The 19,532-nt window shown below is 38.8% G+C and overlaps 1 protein-coding gene across 2 annotated transcripts in view; it reads right to left on the bottom strand.

Annotated features, from left to right (window-relative positions):
- BBOX1 (gamma-butyrobetaine hydroxylase 1) overlaps positions 1 to 19,532 on the bottom strand; it is a 110,580-nt gene that overhangs the window by 30,478 nt on the left and 60,570 nt on the right. For both annotated transcript variants that reach the window (XM_049890752.1, XM_049890751.1), the window contains one exon: positions 10,141 to 10,339. In XM_049890752.1, coding sequence (XP_049746709.1) covers positions 10,141 to 10,339 — 199 coding nt within the window. The remainder of the gene's footprint in view (positions 1 to 10,140; positions 10,340 to 19,532) is intronic.

Below are 19,532 nucleotides of genomic sequence, written 5' to 3'. Positions count from 1 at the left end.
CAGGTAGCAGCTTCTATAGCTATTCTACAAACCCAAATAAATTCTTTGGCACTGTAGTACTTCAAAATCGAAGAGGATTAGACATGTTGGAGGCTAGTCAGGCGGGTATATGCACCATGCTAGGTGAGCAATACTGTTTTTGGATGAACCAAACTGGCCAAGTCCAAGAACATATCTTCCACTTTTTAGATAAGGCCAGATAACTCCAAACACAAGCCAAACAAGGATGGAACTCTTGGTCATCCATCTGGTTGTGGGGATCTACTGTTCCTTGGCCCTTTAATGTCTTTGATTCTTTTACTGTTTGGGCCCTGCCTCCTTAAAATACTAACTCGTTTTGTATCCTCCAAATTACAAAAGTTTCAATTACAAATGGCTGTAATTCAGACATTGTCAAATAACGCAAGCCCTGAAAGCCCTTTGGATCAAGCTGCCCAGCGCTTCCAACCTCGGCTCCCAGAGTCACGCAAACCCCCCATTAAGGAACAAGTGCCTCTCCTAGGGCCAGCTCTACACCCCAATGGCAGCGAGAAGTAGCTACAGAAGGCAGACAACCCCCCTTCAACAACCCCAAAGATTTGAAGAGAATGGCACTTGAGGGGGGAAAGATGTAAGGGAGAGGGGGAAGCTTGCACTCGGGAAGAGGCAGAGGCAGGGGGTGGTGACTTTCCTCAATAAGATGGTCCCTACGTAGTTAAACTTTAAGCCAAAGAAATGATCTTTACAGGGGTCCTTAATTTGATAAAGTTGTTAACTTGATAAAGTCCCTGACTTGATAAGGTCCCTAACTTGGTAATTAAACCTTAAGGCAAGGAAATAGTCTCCATAGGGAGTCCTGTCCTGGCTGTTAAACGTTAACAGAGAGAGGTAAGAGACAAGAAGGGTATAAAAAGCTAAAAAAATGACTATGACTATCGGGGCACTCAGATTCTTTCTCTACCTTAGTAGCCCAGGTGACGCTACCTGGTCAAGTGTGCTTTACTACTAACCCTCTGCTAGCTAATAAGCCTCTGCTCGCTTGGCATTATTTATCCCAGTGTTTGAATCCTTTCCTACACCAAAGCCAAGAACCGAGGCCATTCTCCGGTAACAAAATCTTCATTATAAAAAATCAACAATGCGTGCACTGTAAAATAATGAGATAAGTTATGAGGAGTCCACATGAAGCATAGCTAGTAGCTATTTTGAGTGGATGATCAAATCATGCTTAATTTATTTCATCAGAACAAGAAGTGGATACTTGTTTAAGCTTTTTAAAATGTGAATGATTGAAATAGAAACTTTCTTGCTCTTGTGGTGTTGCCTGATCCTGTGTCAGCCTCATTTTTCGTTTGCAAAAACAGTTGGCTCTAATTTGACTTAACAGAGGGGGAGAGAAGGAATATTCTGGTACTGTCAGTATGACTTCCTTTGAAAAGTTTCCATGCAATCCTGTCAAATTCTTCCCTTGAATCTGAGCTGTGAAAGTCGGTAGAAGCCACATTTGACAGGCAACAATTATGATGTCATTAGGAACTATGGTGGAAATGTTAAGATAACAGACTTCCAAGGTAGCGTGGTATAGGAAAAATTTCAAGCTGCTAAATCCAGTAAATCTGGGATTGCAGCCTGATTCTGCTGCCTCAGTTTTCTTACCTGTAAAGTGGGAACAATAACACTTGTCAGAATTGAAGATAGTAACTATAAAGTCCTCTTTTCCATGCTTAGCATAGAAAAGGTGCTTAATAGAACATGATTTTCTCCCATTTTGATAATAACAGCAGCCTGTTCTGGCTGCACAGAGTATCACAGAGAAGGTACTGGGGATCACAGGGCTTGTGGAGAAGCAACTCCCTCACTAGGGTATCTTCTCAATTTCCTCAAGTGATTTCTAGAGAAGCAGGAGACACAGAAATTATTTTTCCTTTCATTCATGAGATGACCTCATGCTCAAGTGGCTTTGCTGGCAGCAGCATTAATTACTGAGAAACTTAATATTACAAAGGGAACCCAGGGGACTAGCTCTTGGCCGATAACACAAGATGGGCTTCACAATAGCCAAAAGAACATAGTTTTCTATTTTTTAATTTACTTAGGAAACCCCAATGCTCGCAAGAGTACACACGGTAAAGTTGTTTTTCTTTTTCTCTTTTTGCTACTCAAACGCTATGGTCAGTACTATATCTAAAACAACTCATCAAGAAATCCCAATGTGACTTTTTTTACAAAGCAGGATGGAATTACAGCTAAATTCAGAACTCAAACATATTTTCTTTATTTTCATTCCAAGTCTGAATAGCTTTTAGTTTGGGATTTCACAACCCAGTAGCCATTTTATTCAAGAAAGACTGCGGTTTTCTTAAGTGATTTCTTGGCTAGAAGCTTCAACAAAATAGGTAAACTTGTTTTTCATTTCCCTTTTCAATCCCCCAAACTTCACAAATGTTTTCCTGTAACACATATATCAAGTAAGTCACCATTTCAAAGTCAGATTTGGAGGTATTGCTAATGGTAGGAGCAATTTCTAAGTGGCCACATGCCGAGGAATAATATTTTTTACTCATATACCCTCCATCTCTAACACAACCTAATGTGTGAAATGCTGCTGGGCTGGCTTACAGACGACTTTCAGAAACGTCAGCAGAAGTCCAGTGGATCCTGGAAAGGCTATGTAGATATACTCTCCAGAGGCCAGTTCAATAATATTAATTCTTTAACTGGCCTGGCTGGTGTAACTGACAAACATCCCACTAGAAACATTTTCTGTTTGACTTTATTTTATTCATCTAATGAAGTTTGGGTGCAAGGCATTCATGCGATGCCAGGCTGGGCAGTAGCAGTAGCATTTTACATTTTTCTAGCAAACATTTATCCCAGGTTTTCAGAGGGTACGGCAGGTATTAAAACACTCCTGTAGAAAGAATGAGGCAAGTACTTAGTAGGGGAGAATCACAGCTACCCGGGAAATTACATAAAATGCTTAGATCAACTTCTGCTCTACAAATAGCCAGCGCTGTAGCCACAAATAAACTCTGGTTCCCTGTCGGTCCTGTGGGCAGCTGTCTGGGCAGTAATGAGACACAGATGCTCCGGGGTGTTTGGTTTTCAATTCCTTCCTAAACTCTTAGGAAAGGAGTGTTCCAGCATATTTATTTATACGTTTCCATTACAACTTGTGGCCTTGTTAGTTTTGTTTAACAATTATACAGCTTCCATGCATGTCTCCACTGGATAAAATTTAACTTACACCGAGACCCATAAGTTTCTTTTCTTTTAGCCATCTTCCTCACTGTCTGTCCCCCTCTTTCTTTTGTTCTTGAAGTTAATATTTCAGAAAAACATTATTTTTTCATTTTCACATCATTAGTCTTATCAGTCTACCACCCACCTGTCAATTTGTTGTACTGTGGTGGCTTGGGTGTGGCTATGATGTTAAAAGCTATGCCACTGGTATATTTCAATACATCACAGGTATTTCAAATACCAGCAGGGTCACCCATGGTGGGCAGGTTTCACGGGAGCTTTCAGACTAAGACTGGGAAGAAAGGTCTGGTTGTCTGTTTCTAAAAATTAGCCAGTGAAAACTCTAGACAGAATATCACTACAGAATATTGTGCAATACAGTGCTGGAAGGTGAGCCCCTTAGCAGTGGCATCAGTGGGGTTGGTGTCACCCAGTGCAGTAACTCACGGTGTCACCCTGCCCATGGACCTCTTCCTGTACCCAACCATACAAAATCCTTACTAAAGTTTTCTGTACTAATGTTACTCACCAGTTGTAATTTCTGTATACCACTGAATGTAATGGCAATGGTAGTGACATAAACAAGTAGCAAAATTAAAATTACATCTTTAAATTACACCACCATACACACAGCCTAAAAGTATTTACGTTTACATAGTTTCATGTGGTTAAAGTGAAAATTCAGTAAGGAAACAATAGAATTCAAAGTAAAAATGTTTAAGAACCACGTGAAAATTATGTTCATTTTAATGCTAAACTTTATCATTACATGAAATACATTGACCGATTAAGTTTGCATAATCAATAAAGGCCCAAATAATGTAATAGTTGTAGACAGATGGACATGGAAATATATGGTAGCAATGAATGCCTGTAGTGCACGTGGAGGAAACCACATAATTCAAAGTGTCGTTGTAACTGGGTAATAATTACAGCTTTGACTGGCATGCATTAGAAGGTTCAAAAAGTAAATTATCACACAGTTTTAGACTTGTAGGTATATCGATACATGTAAGCTGGGCTTATAAAAATTTTTTTGTTGTTGTTACAACAAATGCCAGGGTTATTTTTATAAAAAATAATAAATTTCTGCTGAAGCAGTGCACAAAAATTTTATAGATAGCCATTTTGGTGTCATTCCCTCCAATAGTGTCATCTGGTATGGTTGACACCCCCCACACCACCTTAGTGATGCCACTGCCCCTTAGGTTTCAAGGCTAGAGCATTCTAACAGTTGTGGAGAGGGCCCAGGATTGGGCAATAGTTTGTTCTGACATATGGTGTTGCCATGAGTCAGAGCTGACTTGACGGCAGCTAATAACATTCTTGGTATAACCTTTGCTGTATGTATTAATGTAACTTCCTTGTGCCAGCAAATGAAACATTCTTAAAAAAGAAAAAAATTTTTTTTTTTTCTTTTTTGAGAGAGAATCAAATCCAAACTCCTGGGCTCTACTCTGGAAAGGAGGCAGGCTTACTAGCTAAGGCTGAAACTGCTAGACTTTTCTGATGAAAAAGTTGCCCATGAGGTTAGTTTTTAAACCAAGGACTGGTAAGTATCTACAATGCTAAGAAAGAATTTTTGGAGGTCTTCAATATTTTGGCACATGTTCCCTTTCATTAAAATTTCCTCAGAGCTAGATAACTGTGTGTTAAGCACTGAGCTATTGTTAAAGGTACAATGCTGACTAGGCCACCGTTTCTTCATGCAAAGAGCTCAACATAACAGTGGCAATGGCAATGAGATGTGCATGTTTTAGTTTCAAAGCCTGTTCTGACTAGTAGGGTTACAAGCAAGACAACTAGGTAAGACACAATACCGATGGTAAATATTTTCTTTTTAAAATTATCCTGAATCTCTCCTCCAGTCCCCAGCTTACTCTCTCTGTCCCTCTCTGTCACACACATACAACAAACATAGGCATAAATGAGCTTATGAAAATTGTAATACCCTGACTTAGCCAGCTTATTTAACAGTCCGACTAATTAGAAAGGCAATTTTTACTGTTTGATTTTTGCCTCTTTAGGGATAATGATCTGAACTTCTCAGTGTTGTGTCATCAGAATTATAGTCTCAAAAGACCACACATCACTACAGCCCAGCAAACAGTGATGATCTCTTACAACAGAGTTGTCATTTTCTTTTACACTACACACATTGCCACTAAACAAAAATCTTTAATGAAAAATAGAAATTGCCTTATTCTATGTCATGAATTTGTGGGACAGAAGACAATTTCCACATCTCTTTCCTGATGGGCCATCCAGAGTGCAAAAGTGGATCATTTGGTTGAGGAGTAAAATTATTTCGTTCTATCATAATTTCTGGCCTTGGGATGAAGTACTGGTAGTCATCTCCCAAAGCAGAGGCTGGAAAGGGTATCTCTTTCCTAGACCTGCAAAGGCTGCCAGACCAAGGGAGGATCTCAGCAAGTGTGGTTGTTGGAACGGAAGAGGAAAAAAGTTAGTAGGTCAAATGAGAAGGTCCAGAGAGGGCAAAAGGCAACCAAAAATAGAGGCAGACTTGGAATAGGTTGTTTGTAGGCAGAATAAAAGGCTAGGAGAAGGAAGAGATGGGGAGATGCATGCAGAAAACAAGGAACAAGTAGGAGGGGAGTGAAACAGCCCTGAGAAAACAGTTGAGAAAGGGACTGTGGCTGTGATTATCTCTTACCAGTTATTTTTGGCAAGATGGCCAGGAATGTGAAAGAGTGGCATAAGCTAAAAATGACTTGTGTTTGAGCTGGATTAGCTTGGGGATGGGGAGAAAGGGGATGCAGGGCATTACATAGCCTTAATTTAATAAATGCATTTTTAATGCCACACCTATTTACACAATAGCTGTGAGGTGTCTGGTGGCTGTATTATTAGCTGGACCATGCTTTGCACCATTCTGGGGGAGTATCACCCTCCAGTTATGTATTCCCCTTGAACGACTGTTGTCATGTACTGACTCTGCCATGTTCCTTGATTTGTAATATCAAAAATCGAGGTTTCCTTTTGAGGCTGTTCCTTGGTTTTAGTGAATTTTTATTGGGTCAGAGTATTTAGATGAAGTCAACCCAAGTATTGATATTCATCAATGTACAACAATCGCCAGAGGTAATTTGCCATGAAGTAGAAACTGGAGTTTAGTTCAGAACAAAATACCTAGCATAGTGCTTTGTACCTACTAGTGTTCAAGAAATTGTTGTTGCACAAATAAGTAAAACAAGGATGCCACAGACGAAGAGACCTTCCGTTTGACTGCCAACAGTTGCACATTTGCAGGGTTTACTCTTGGCGGGGGGGGGGGCGGTGTATTCTTAAAAACTTTCTTACTTGGTCTAATCATTGACGATGGCAGTATATAGGTAGAGTATAGGTTGCAAAGACTGTTTCCAATTGGCAATAGATAATTTCTTCAATAACATCACCTTTCCCAAAGGGACTCCCCCAACAAAAAAAGAAAAACCAAGCCTGTTGCCATCAAGTCGATTCTGACTCATCCAGAAAGCAGTTTTTACTGACTTTTTTGGGGGGATGGGGAGGCAGGGACATGGATGAGGTTTTTTGGCTCTACTCTGTAGAAACAAATTGTCCATAATCAAAGGTCTAAATCCTCCTGAAAAGGTGACCTTTTTACATACTGCTCCATATCTAAAATATATATAGACTGAAAACATTGATAGTGGGAGTTCCTTTACCAGCTCTTATTCTTTTCTCCCTGGAAAGCTGTTCATCATCATTGAGGCAATAAGGCTTCTTCGCATGGTTGCAAGAAAAAAAAAAAAATTATTTGGATGATGTGCTGACAAAATAATGACAGTTATCTCAGGAAGTACAGATGGTGGAGAATGACATGCACTTTCGTCCTTAAAGCTATTACCATTTTGATTTGAACACAATTTTATAATCATGAAAATTTCTAATAATTATTGTATTTATTTGCTGATTTATAGCCCTTTAAAAACATTTAGGCATGCATTTATTCATTAAAAATTTATTCATTGCTTGCTGTATACCAAGATTGTACAAGATGCTGAAATTCATTTGTTTTTGTTCATCCAACCAACCACTTAACGATTGAAATGACTGCTACAGCCAAAACAGATATTCTCATTTTAGATCCATGCATTTAAAATTTCCCAAACTAGTAACCCTATTAGAATGGAACAATGCTAGTGGGTATTAGTTTCCCCAGAGAAGCATGTCTAAAGTTACACCAAGTTATTACCGTTTTTGGCATCTAAGCAAGAGCAGACACCAGGCTCCTTGAAAAATTTACATGGAAAGCAAAATTATCTTTAACTTGCTTTTACTTTTTTTTCTATTCCTCTCCTATCCTTGGGAATTTTTCTTCTCCATTATTTATTGCCTTTATTCATTTTGTTTCGTTTTATTCATTCCATTCATCCACTCACCAACCATTTATCAAACAAGAGTATGGTACTTTCCCAGTGGAGAAACAAAAATATGAAAGAGAGGGGCCCTATTTTGAGTAGCTTCTGACTCTGTTATGAAGATAAGCTATGACTAGTCATAACAACAGTAGGAGGAAGAACATGATAAATGAACATTCAGAGGACATAAAGCATCCAACTTCTACCCCAACTGAGACATACCTTCTCTTGAAGTACACCTTAAGTACCCCTTCTTCTCAAATAGTGGTTCTCAACTTTGGGTGTATCCGAGAACCACCTGCAGAGCTTTTAAAAGTCTTGATACCCTGGCCAAAGTACAGGCCTAGTAAAAAAAAAAATCTCTGGGGATGGGACTTAGTCATTGGCATTTTAAGAATTGGCTATTCAAATATGCAGCCTAAGTTGAGAACCACTGTTCCAAATATTCCTCCTTCTTTTAAACCCTGTGCTACCCAAACTTCAATATCACGTTTTTCACATTATTGCGGAGAGGAGAAGGAGAGAGAGGTAGCTTATGAGCTACTAGGGAAAATATTTGCCTTTTTTCCCTCTTAACAACAAAAACAAAATCAAACCACCCCCCAAAATCAAACCAAAACAAACAAGCAAACACAGACAAAAACGATAACAATACAACTGTTACCCTTTATAAGTTCTTGAAATAGAAATTAAAGGTTGCCAAAAATAATATGGAAACATCTTGGTAATCAATGATCAGTGATGGAAATGAGAGTAGAGTGGCAAGAAAGGCAATTCTTGGCATGTGGTGTAATTTGAGAGATCCAGGGAAGAAATGTAACCATTTGAGGAAGGTGAGAGAGGATAGTTAAACCTATCTGGTTAGATGGGAAGGTCTTGGACAATGGAAATTGAATAATAGTAGGAGGTCTGTTTGTTCTGACAACAGTCCTTTAGTATTTATTCCAATACGTTTCAGTGGTCAAATTATTGGGCCCTTTTATAGGACTTTATCCTGTAAAAACAAAAACAAAACCCAAATCATGAATCAGGCACAATATAATGATCCTTGATGTGATGGGTGAGCAGTAGTTCAGAAACTCCAACAAAGAACCCCTAAATTTGGCCACTGTTATGAAATTGCAAAATGTTTTAGAATAGACACAAAAATCTGTTGTCAGAAAATAAAAAATTAAGTAAAAAAGCTTAGAAGAGATTTATTTTGATATCTACTTCAAAGTTGTGGGAACTAAATAACAAACAAAATATACAGTTGAAGCGCTTAATAATTCTAAGTCTTGTCCTCCTCTTTCCTTTGTCTTTTATTATCGTGGTAATCTCTAGGGCAACTCAAATCCTTGAAGATGTAGGGAAGATACAAATTTTATACAACACCAGTCTGCCAACGGTAAATGTAAGTTCTTGCAGTAGGGGTGGAGACTGGGTGATCCAAGTTTAGAGCAGAGCCTTCTGCCATGAATGCACTTGCCTGAATCATCAAGGGCAAGTGGTCGAGTATATCTGATCCTCTGTTTATGTCTCCAAAAGGTCTTCCTCTAAATCAAAGTGTCAAGCTCAAAGGCTAGCAGAGCCCTTACAGGCTTGGAGTGGGATTGGGGAGGATTTGGCAAGCTGGAGAGTGAGGCTATACTCTCTCCAAGGTGCAGTCCCTACTTATATCCAGCAGATTATTGGCATGCACAGGTTTAGACACAGTTGTTTCCAGATTTGATTTTTCAAAACAAGCCAGAAATCCAGATTTTTGATGTAAAATCTCCCAATTTGTAAGCGTTGACTACTAATTCCATTTTTTTCAATATAACGTGGGCCAGGCAAAACACATCTGAATACGTACAGCTTCTTTGTTACCACTTTGCAACCTTTGGATTTTGAGGGTCCCTACGATATCCAATGCTTTTTACTCTATGAGCCCCAGAGTAACTGCATCTATTTTTTTGGGGGGGGGGCTAATAATAATAAGGAGCTCACTGTAAAGACTAGAAATATAGTTATATCTATACAACCCAGATTAGTGTTTCCTGTTGTTAGTGTTTCACTATTCATAACTAATATTACCTCACAGGTAATTCCTATGCAAATAGCTTCTTGTTAAAAATCAATTACATTTCCTGCTACTAGCTAAAGTGTATAGACTTTATTTTCTGCAACTTAGTTTCATCTTTTTTTAAACACATCTGGTGCCTAGTTTCAATTCCCCAGGACCCCACTTTATTTTGTGCCAATTCTTGGGGGAAGGTAAAATTTTAATGAACCGTAACATTTGTAAAGCTGAGTAGTTTATAAAAAGCTTAGAGACACAATCTTCCACTTCACTTACAATTGGGCTGATGTCCTTGATGCCTGGTATCTTTGGGCTTTTAGGTTCCTTAAAACTTCTAGTCATTCTCTCAGAAATTCCATTTCTAGATTTGTCTTTCCATCTGACTTTCTGCTCAAGACATTATGGAAATTTCTATATCTCTACTAAAAGGAGTGCCTCCTCTGGGAAATACATCAAACTGTATGCACAGCAGAATGCAAAGATTTCATGACTCACCCGTAGAATGTGAGATAAAGGAAACCAATCCTTTTCCCAAGTTTTAAAACTTCTCCTCGTTTGTCAGATGCTCCAGTGAGTCGCACTATGCCTACTTTCTTGAGGGTGGAGAGCCACTTGTATGCATGTTCATCATTGTTTAAAACATCTTCAAAATCCAGAGTAGGTAGCTGGAATTCTGAGCCCCAGTACTGACATTCTGTGAATTAAGAAAATAGAGACATCAGATGTGATTATGTTTTACATACAATGGCAACTTCAGAAAAGCAATTAGTTTATTAGAGTGAACTTTTGATCTATTGTGGAGTTTACTAAATTTCAGACATTCCAGAAAAGGCCCAGTCACCAGGTTTTTCTTCCCTAAAGCCGTATCAGTAGTCCATTTTATACCTCCTGTCCCATCTGTGCGTGGCCCATAACCAAAAATCCAGTCGTCATCATGTTGATTCCAATTCCATCTGTATCAGAATAGAACTGTGCCCCACAGGATTTTCAATGACTGATTTTTCAGATGCAGACCACTAAATCTTTCTTTTGAAGTGCCTCTCGGTGGATTTGAATCTCCAGCCTTTCTGTTCGCTGCAGAGCGTGTTAACTGTTTCTACTACCCAGGGACACTCTGGTGTGTGATAGTTATACAATACGCTTCATTTGTTGAGGGAGTGTTATTTGGTTTATGGATGACTCTGGGTCTGTATGTCATTAGAGCTGCTCTGCCTGGATACTACTTAGAAATAATCCTGAGATGCTGTGTGTGTTAAAGCCAAGTTATACTGCTCAACTCCAAACAGATGATAAAATCAGAATGGTGCACTGGAGCAGCATACTCCCATTCCAAGAGATAGACTTTGCCATGGTAGGTACAGCTCCTTCCTCCTTTTATTTCACCTGATAAGAAACTTTCTCTTGGGCCAGGGAATTTTGGGGGGTCAACGAGTGCTGGCTATATGGAAGAAAAGAGGAAATTTTTTCCTGGGATGTGTAGACCCTGTGGAGGCAACGCCACAGAAATATGGCCAAATGTCTTCCTTTAGCTTTCTGATTTCTAATGATTAAGTGCTCATAAAAATATTTACTTGAATAAGCATAGGGAAACAGTGATTGGCTTACAAGCCAAGCTCTCCTCAAGGAGGTAGAACACAGAGGAAATCTAATTTTGCCAAGGGAAACAACTCATATACTAACTACTGCATTCAGGAAAGACAACTCTAGTTACTCCGTTTGATTTCCTGTTGGTCTTTGTCACATACTGTTAGGAACCTTCCTAACAAGTGAGAGAATGAGAATTTCCCATCTCAACGTCCTCCTGAGTGATGCCTCACTTTTTATCTGGAGAATATATGTCATGTTATAGAAAACAACCCCAAAGCCCCCAGTTTAAGAATGAAGAATGGGTCAGTGTCCTTGTGCAGTAGCTGTGGACTGGAAATCGCTCCCTCTTTGACGTCGGCAGGTCTGTTTCTGCATAAATAGGGATTCCTCAGGAGTCAGAGTGACTCTAGTTTCAATAGATTCATGCAGGTATGGGAAACCACTTCTCGCTCTTTCACAAATGTTTGCAGAAATGAATAGGTGTGTGTGGGTGGGAAAACTTAATCAGCCTGTAAATGTATATATTGACAATGTTTCTGGGTTATTAAGCACAAACAACTTGCATAATGAACCAGAATTTCCATAGCCTAAATTACAAACTGTAAATTAGGCCTCCGTAGTGACGTGACTCCACGGCACTGGAGCCTTGTTGGCACAGTGGTTAAGAGCTATAGCTGCTTACCAAAAGGTCTGCAGTTCAAATCCACCAGCAGCTCCTTGGGAGCCTTATGGGGCAGTTCTACTCTGTCCTATGGAGCTGCTATGAGTCGGAATTGACTTGATGGCAACGCTTTTTTTTTTTGGAGTGGCTGCATTCGTTCTTTTGGACTGTGTTAATATTCTTTAGTAACGGATACTTTCCACTGGTCCAAGTGATTTAGTATGTCTTCTCAGGAAGTCCATTTTATACCCAGCCATTTTTTCCTAATTTCTCATTTTGGCATTTCTGTCTGTGTGGGACTAACTAGAACTGAAAAATGAAATAACTATAGCCCTTCCTGCTTTCTTTCTTCTTTGTCTTTTTCAGCATTTTTTATGGAGTGTTTTCTACATTAGAGAAATCCTTTGAGTTTAATATTAACCAAGTCACCTTGGCAAAGAGAAAGTCAGCACTCTGGTCACATTGTATCAGGTTAGAGCAAGTTGGGTAAAGCAGTCACAGACGATGAGGTGTGAAGGTTTTGAGATAATAGTTATGTATTTGGGAGGGGGGAGCATAGTTTAATGTACAGGTTCTTGGTATGCCTTAATTATATTCAAACAAACAAACAAAAAACCAAACCCGTTGCGGTCAAGTCAATTCCGACCCACAGTGACTTTATAGGACAGAGTAGAACTGCCCCATAGGGTTTCCAAGGAGCATCTGGTGGATTCAAACTGTTGACCTTTTGGATAGCAGCCAACCCTGCACCACCAGAGTTCCTTGATTTTATTAAGGATCCACTCATAATTCATTGGTTTGTCTTTTCAAAAACCATACCGTTTTACCATCTCTTAAGGCACTGTGGTAGGTAGTAAGTTTCAAGGAGCTCATAGTTTATGGGAAAGTTGGATATGCAAGCTGACTATTAAAACATAATATGATAGATGCTATACTTGAAGTGTGTTCAGGATACCAAGTAGGTAAGAGCAGAAGAGGTCAAAGATAGTGTCCGAAAGTGATAGTACTTAAAATAAGCCTGAGATAACGAACAGAACTTCATATGCAGAAAATATGTGGGTGAATGGGGCAAAGAGGATTCCAGGTGAAGAAACAGCATAGGTAGAGGTCTGTTCTCTAAACTTGGACCACCCAGTCTCCCCTTAACCCCAAGAAGTTCCTTTTACCATTAGCAGATTTGTGTTGTATAACATTTGTATCTCTCCTATATCTGCAAGCATTTTCTCTGCCTTAGAGATTAAAGCAATAACAAGGACAAAGGAAAGAGCAGGAGAAGACTTGGAATTATTAAGGTCTCAATTGTGTTGTTGTTAGGTGCCATCAAGTTGGTTCAGACTCATAGCGACCATACGTACAATGGAATGAAACCATGCCCAGTCCTGCGCCATCCTCACATTCATTGTTATGCTTGAGCCCATTGTTGCAGCTACTGTGTCAATCCATCTTGTTGAGGGTCTTCCTCTTTTTTGCTGACACTCTACCAAGCATGATATCCTTCTCCAGGGACTGATCCTTGCTGATAACACGTCCAAAGTATGTGAGACATAGTCTCACCGTCCTTGCTTCTAAGGAACATTCTGGTTGTACTTCTTCCAAGACAGATTTGTTCATTCTTCTGGCAATCCATGGTATATTCAGTATTCTTTGCCAGCACCATCATTCAAAGGCAACAATTCTTCAGTGTTATTCATTGTCTAGCTTTCACATGCATATGAGGTGATTGAAAACACCATGGCTTGGGTCAGGCACACCTTAGTTCTCAAAGTGACATCTTTGCTTTTCAACACTTTAAAGAGGTCTTTTGCAGCAGATTTGCCCAATGCAAATTGTATTATTTGTTCTTTATTTAATTCTCACGACAATTCTCTGCAGTATTATTATCTCCAATTTAATGACGATATATCTGAAGCCTAGAAAATTAAATTATTACTCAAGTTCCCCAATGATAATAGAGTTTGAATGTGGGTCTGTCCTTTTACAACTTCATATAGTGGCCTAATTTGGGGGGTCTTTGTTGGAGTTCCCTAACCTCCACTCTTATCCACCACACTAGGGGTAGGGATCTTATTTAGGATTTATGATTTTTTGTTTGTTTTGTTTTTACTGCAAAGTGTCCTATAAAAGAGCTTAATATTTTCTTCTTTTAAAATTATACAAGGATGGCTTTATATGAAAGAACCTCTTCCTAAAGTAGTAATCTACTTGACTTTGTTTTGAATATTAGATTATGTTGCTGTTTGCTTTGCCAGTCCTATTTGCTCACTGTATTTGAAGTTCCTAGATTTTAATGTTTGATACCATTCAAAAGGGTCTGAAAAAAAGAGGGTTATATATGTCATGAATATTGCCTATTGATTGACTAACTAGAAAAGTCATTTGTCTTCTAGTTAGAAGGAAAAACTCCTGGGTAAAACATTAGTGCTAAGGACATACATAACAAATCACCGTCACCTCTTCCAAAACTTACACCTAAGTGGACTACATCCAGAAACTTCAAAGAAATATTGAAAGCATCTTTAAGTTTTTAGAGACCCAAATGGAAATCATGGACCCATGGAGAGTAGAGGTAGATAAAATGTTAGAGTCACATGTAATTTCACATTGGCTTTAGGATTTCCCATTTCCATTAATTCTTATTGTTGAGCAAAAATGTTACCTAAACTGCTGGTGGAGATTCTCCCTGTTCTTAGGCATGTGGTGATCTTCTAAAGGACATATTTCCCATTCCTATGTACCTAAAACAAAAGGAAGAAATAATGAAGTAAAAGAACCGAAGATTTCAAAGGGTGGCTCAAAAGGACAAAGTAATGTAATATAATGACATATGCAAAGAGCAGGAGATTGAAAACCAAAAGGGAAGAAAAACACTCAACAACTCTCAAGCTGAAAGAACTGAAGAAAAAACTCAAGCCTCGAGTTGCGATAGTGAAGAAATCTATGGGGAAAATATTAAACGATGCAGGAAGCATCAAAAAAAAAAAAAAAAAAATGGAAGGAATACAGTCATTATACCAAAAAGAATTGGTCAACGTTCAAGAGGTAGCATATGACCAGTAACTGATGGTATTGAAGGAAGTTGTCCAAGCTGCACTGAAAGCATTGGCAAAAAACAAGGCTCCAGGAATTGACGGAATATCAACTGAGATGTTTCACCAACCAGATGTAGTGCTGGAATTGCTTACTCGTCTATGCCAAGAAATTTGGAAGACAGCTACCTGACCAACCAACTGGAAAAGATCCATATTTATGCCTATTGCCAAGAAAAGTGATTCAACAAAATGTGGAAAATATCGAACAATGTCATTAATATCACATGCAAGTAAAATTTTGCTGAGGATCATTCAAAAGTAGCTGCAGCAATATATCGACAGGGACCTTCCGGAAATTCAGGCTGGATTCAGAAGAGGATGTGGAACCAGGAATATTATTGCTAATGTTAGATGGGTCTTGGCTGAAAACAGGGAATACCAGCAAGATGTTTACCTGTGTTTTATTGACTATGCAAAGGCATTCTACTGTGTGGATTGTAACAAAGTATGGATAACATTGCAAAGAATGGGAGTTCTGGAACACTTAATCGTGCTCATGAGGAGCCTGCACATAGATCAAGAGGCAGTTGTTTGGACAGAACAAAGGGATACTGTGTGGTTTAAAGTCAGGACAAGTGTGCACCACAGTTGTATCCTTTCACCATACCTGTTCAATCTGTATGCTGAGCAAATTATCTGAGAAGCTGGACAGTATGAAGAAGAATGGGGCATCAGGATTGGAGGAAGACTCATTAACAACCTGCATTATGCAGATGACACAATCTTGCTTGCTGAAAGTGAAGAGGACTTGAAACACTTATTGATGAAGATCAAAGACCACAGCCTTCAGTATGGATTACTCCTCGACAAAAAACAAAAATCCTCACAACTGGACCAATAAACAACATCATGATAAATGAAGAAAAGATTGAAGTTGTCAATGATTTCATTTTACTGGTATCTACAATCAATGCCCACCGAAGCAGCAGTCAAGAAATCAAAATATGCATTGCATTGGGCAAATCTGCTGCAAAAGGCCTCTTTAAAGTGTTGATAAGTAAAGATGTCACCTTGAAGACTAAGGTGCACCTGACCCAAGCCATGGTATTTTCAATTGCATCATATGCATGCAAAAGCTGGACAATGGATAAGGAAAACCGAAGAATTGATGCCTCCGAATTGTGGTGTTGGTGAAGAGTACCGAATATACCATGGACTGCAAAAACAATGAATAAACCTGTCTTGGAAGAAGTACAGCCAGAATGCTCCTTAGAAGCAAGGATTGTGAAGCTGTGTCTTACATACTTTGGACATGTTGCCAGGAGGGATCAGTCCCTGGAGAAGGACATCAGGCTTGGTAAAGTGTGACTAACAACAACAATGCAGACTTTTGGATGAAATTAACTATTGTGTACATGACTATAGTAAATGTGTTTTCTTTATCACAAAGTGATAATTTATGAATGAACATTCATTATAATTAAAAAAAAAAATTTATGTCCTATTTTGAACAAGCCAGCCTAGAGAGGTAGCATGGTATAGAGTACAGTGCTGTCTAATGGAACCTTTGGCAATGATGGAAATATTCCATATCCATGCTTTCCAATATGATAGCTACTACTCACATATGACTATTTAGATTTGATATGTAGCTAGCATGGCTGAAAAACTGATTTTTTATTTTATTTAATTTTACTTAATTAAAATTTAAATAGCCATATGTGATTGGTACTGTACTAGAAAGTACATGTATAAGGAAAAAAAGCCCAGAGGCAAAGAGGCCTGAGGCTGAATCATTGTCCTGGCTTATTGTGGGTAATATCGGCCTCTTCTTTGAGCCTCTGTCTCTTAAGTTATAAAATAGCCACTATTATATTTACCTTGCAGACCTTCTTTGTCTACGTAATAAAATTATGTAAGGAGCCTAGTGAAATGCCTGGTTCATAGTAGTTTGCAGTTGGTTGCCGTCGAGTTGATTCTGACTCATAGAAACCCCACGTGTGCAAAGTACAACTGCTCTATAGGTTTTCAAGGCTGTGACCTTTCAGAAGCAGATCTCCAGGCATGTCTTCTGAGGGCTTCTGGGTGGGTTCGAACCACCAACCTTTCAGCTAGTAGTCCGGCACTTAACCATTTGTGCCACCCAAGGACTCCTTGGCTCATAAAAAACCCACTGCCATCGAGTCAATTACAACTCATAGCGAGCAGGCCTTTAATACCATGCTAGCTAATATTTGCTGAATGCTTTCTAGGACTCTGGCACAGTGCTAGGTGGTTTTGATCTGTTGTTTCTTTAATTTCCACAACAAATATATGGAATGAATGCTTTCGGTATTTCCATTTTTTAGAGAAGGGAATGGAGGTCCAAGTAATACAGCTAATGAGTTGCAGAGATAGTCAAACCCAGTCAAAAGTCCAGAGTCTGTACTTCTAACAACTACACATAAAAACGTTTCTGGATGTCTCTCGAAAAACTGTCATCGTAAGTATTTTCATGTCTGATATCTGAATGTCCATAGCTTATTCCATTTATTATAAAGGAAATCTAGCAGATAAAAAAGAAAACAGGGCGAGTAATAATTAGGAACACTTTGTCTGAACTTGTTCAAGTAGAGTGTTTAAAGATAAATCTTGGCTCCAAGTAAGAATTCTAAACGGAGAAAAACATTATGAGCATGTTTCATTGCTAAGCACAACAACAACATTGCTATTCAGCTTTTGTAACGCAAACCAGGGATTTGGCTATTTAAAAACCACCTAGCTTCTCTTCTTTAATTTATGTCAGTATATTTCAGTGGCCCATTCCTTTTTGGCTTAGTTTAAGACACTATCAGTTTCCAAAGAGTTTTATTGACTATGTGGCAGGGAAATAAAATCAGTAGAGACAGAAGAACATTTTTACAAGATGTAAATGTTTTCAAAATCTTGAGTTTGTATTTTAAGTACTTTGAGGATTCAAGAAGGATGTGTTTAGGATACACACCGTATATATTTATAGCATGTTTTCATGAATTTTTGTTTCTGCATGAGTAGCTTCCCCATTATAGAATAACACATGCACACATATCCTTTGTTTTAAAAACACTGTAAGAGGGAGATTCTTTCAACAAATATGTCACTCTTTGAATGTGTGAAAAAAGAGACCAGTACAAAGAAAGGCTATTGATACTTAAAGTAATTCCATTTTACAGGATTTTACAACTAGAGTGTGGTTACAATGATGTTTAAGTTTGCAAAGTCTATAATATTTCAACCATAGCTCTCATTTTGGAATTTCCTGCCAGGAGCTTTACAGAAATCAGAAATCTAGGGCCACAGCCCATCGCAAGTAAGACTTTCAGAGATAGGGCTGTGACTAACCAGTTTCCAAATTCATTATAATGTCCTGAATGTAAAACATTCTAATTTGGGGGAAAAAAAATAATTTTTTTTTCATATTTTACTAAATCTCCTAGTAAAATCCTTCTGTGGCATCTGCAAAGAAACTTGAACATCGGAAGAGTAATTTAAAGGCATTTTCCCAGATCCCCTCCCTTATCCCCAACTGTAGAACATTAACTATTTTGAACCTAAAAGAAAGCACATTTGACTGGAGTAAATCATCTGTCAGGAGAATACATTAAAAACAAATGTAAGTTTCACACTTGGGTCTGGATACATAAACAGTGTGGAAAATGGTGGAATATTTAAGGTATGAACCACCCTTTCTAATTTAACTTATGGCCTTACTAATAAATACTTCCTTGGACATGTACTTCACACATCATAAAGTTTATGCACAGGCTACATGCTGGTTTTCAAGGAACCATTTGTACAATTCCCTTCTCAGGGTTAAGCAGCACATTCCTGGATCCTGAGTTGAATTTCAAAAGGAAAAGACACAAAGAAACTTTTTAGTTAAAGATTCATGGGCACAGCATGTTGAGTTGCAACGTGTTATTTCAAGAGTTTAGGACCTTCTGTCCACCTGCACTGAACTGCATTGTTGGCTCTGAAATGTGCAGGAGATCAGCCAATCTCTTAATATCTTTTACTATAAATACCTTCTGCGGGCCCAGCCAAGCAGCAAAAAATTGACCTTTAGTAGAGGAAAGGTCCCCGAGTAGAAATGGGGGCTTTGATTCTCTTCCCCTGCACTTAGAGGGGTCTGCCCTCTCTGGATGTTCTTCAACTTCTTGTTTAGTGAACTCCATGTCTTTAAGATTCTGTTCACTCAAATTGCCTTTCTTAAGTAGAGTTCTTTTAGTAGCCAATCCTGAGATGCAGATCTGAGTGCAAGCAAATTACTATGGAAGTGCTAATAAAAGATGTGGAAGTGAGGCAAGGAAGAAAGCTTCTGGAAGGTCTTTTTTAACGAATGGGTTATTGTTTTTGGCAACAGGAATCAGCACCACTGGGGCATCTTGGGGACACTGGAGAACACACTTCAGAGTTGTCCTTCCTGGGGCAAGGCGGCTGTGGTGCCCGAACTTCTAACACCTATCCATCATTGGTTGAGGGCTGCTCTTAACAGCAAGAACACTGAGGCCCTTCTGAACTTGGTATTCTGGCCAAGCATGTTCCCTCAGGCAGTGAAAGCCCTCCAGAGAAGTGGTAGTCTTACATGGGAA

This window comes from Elephas maximus, chromosome 7 (genome assembly GCF_024166365.1).
Source record: "Elephas maximus indicus isolate mEleMax1 chromosome 7, mEleMax1 primary haplotype, whole genome shotgun sequence".
Lineage (NCBI taxonomy): Eukaryota > Metazoa > Chordata > Mammalia > Proboscidea > Elephantidae > Elephas > Elephas maximus.
Note: the sequence above shows the minus strand (reverse complement) of the source record. Positions and strands in the feature narration are given on the sequence as shown.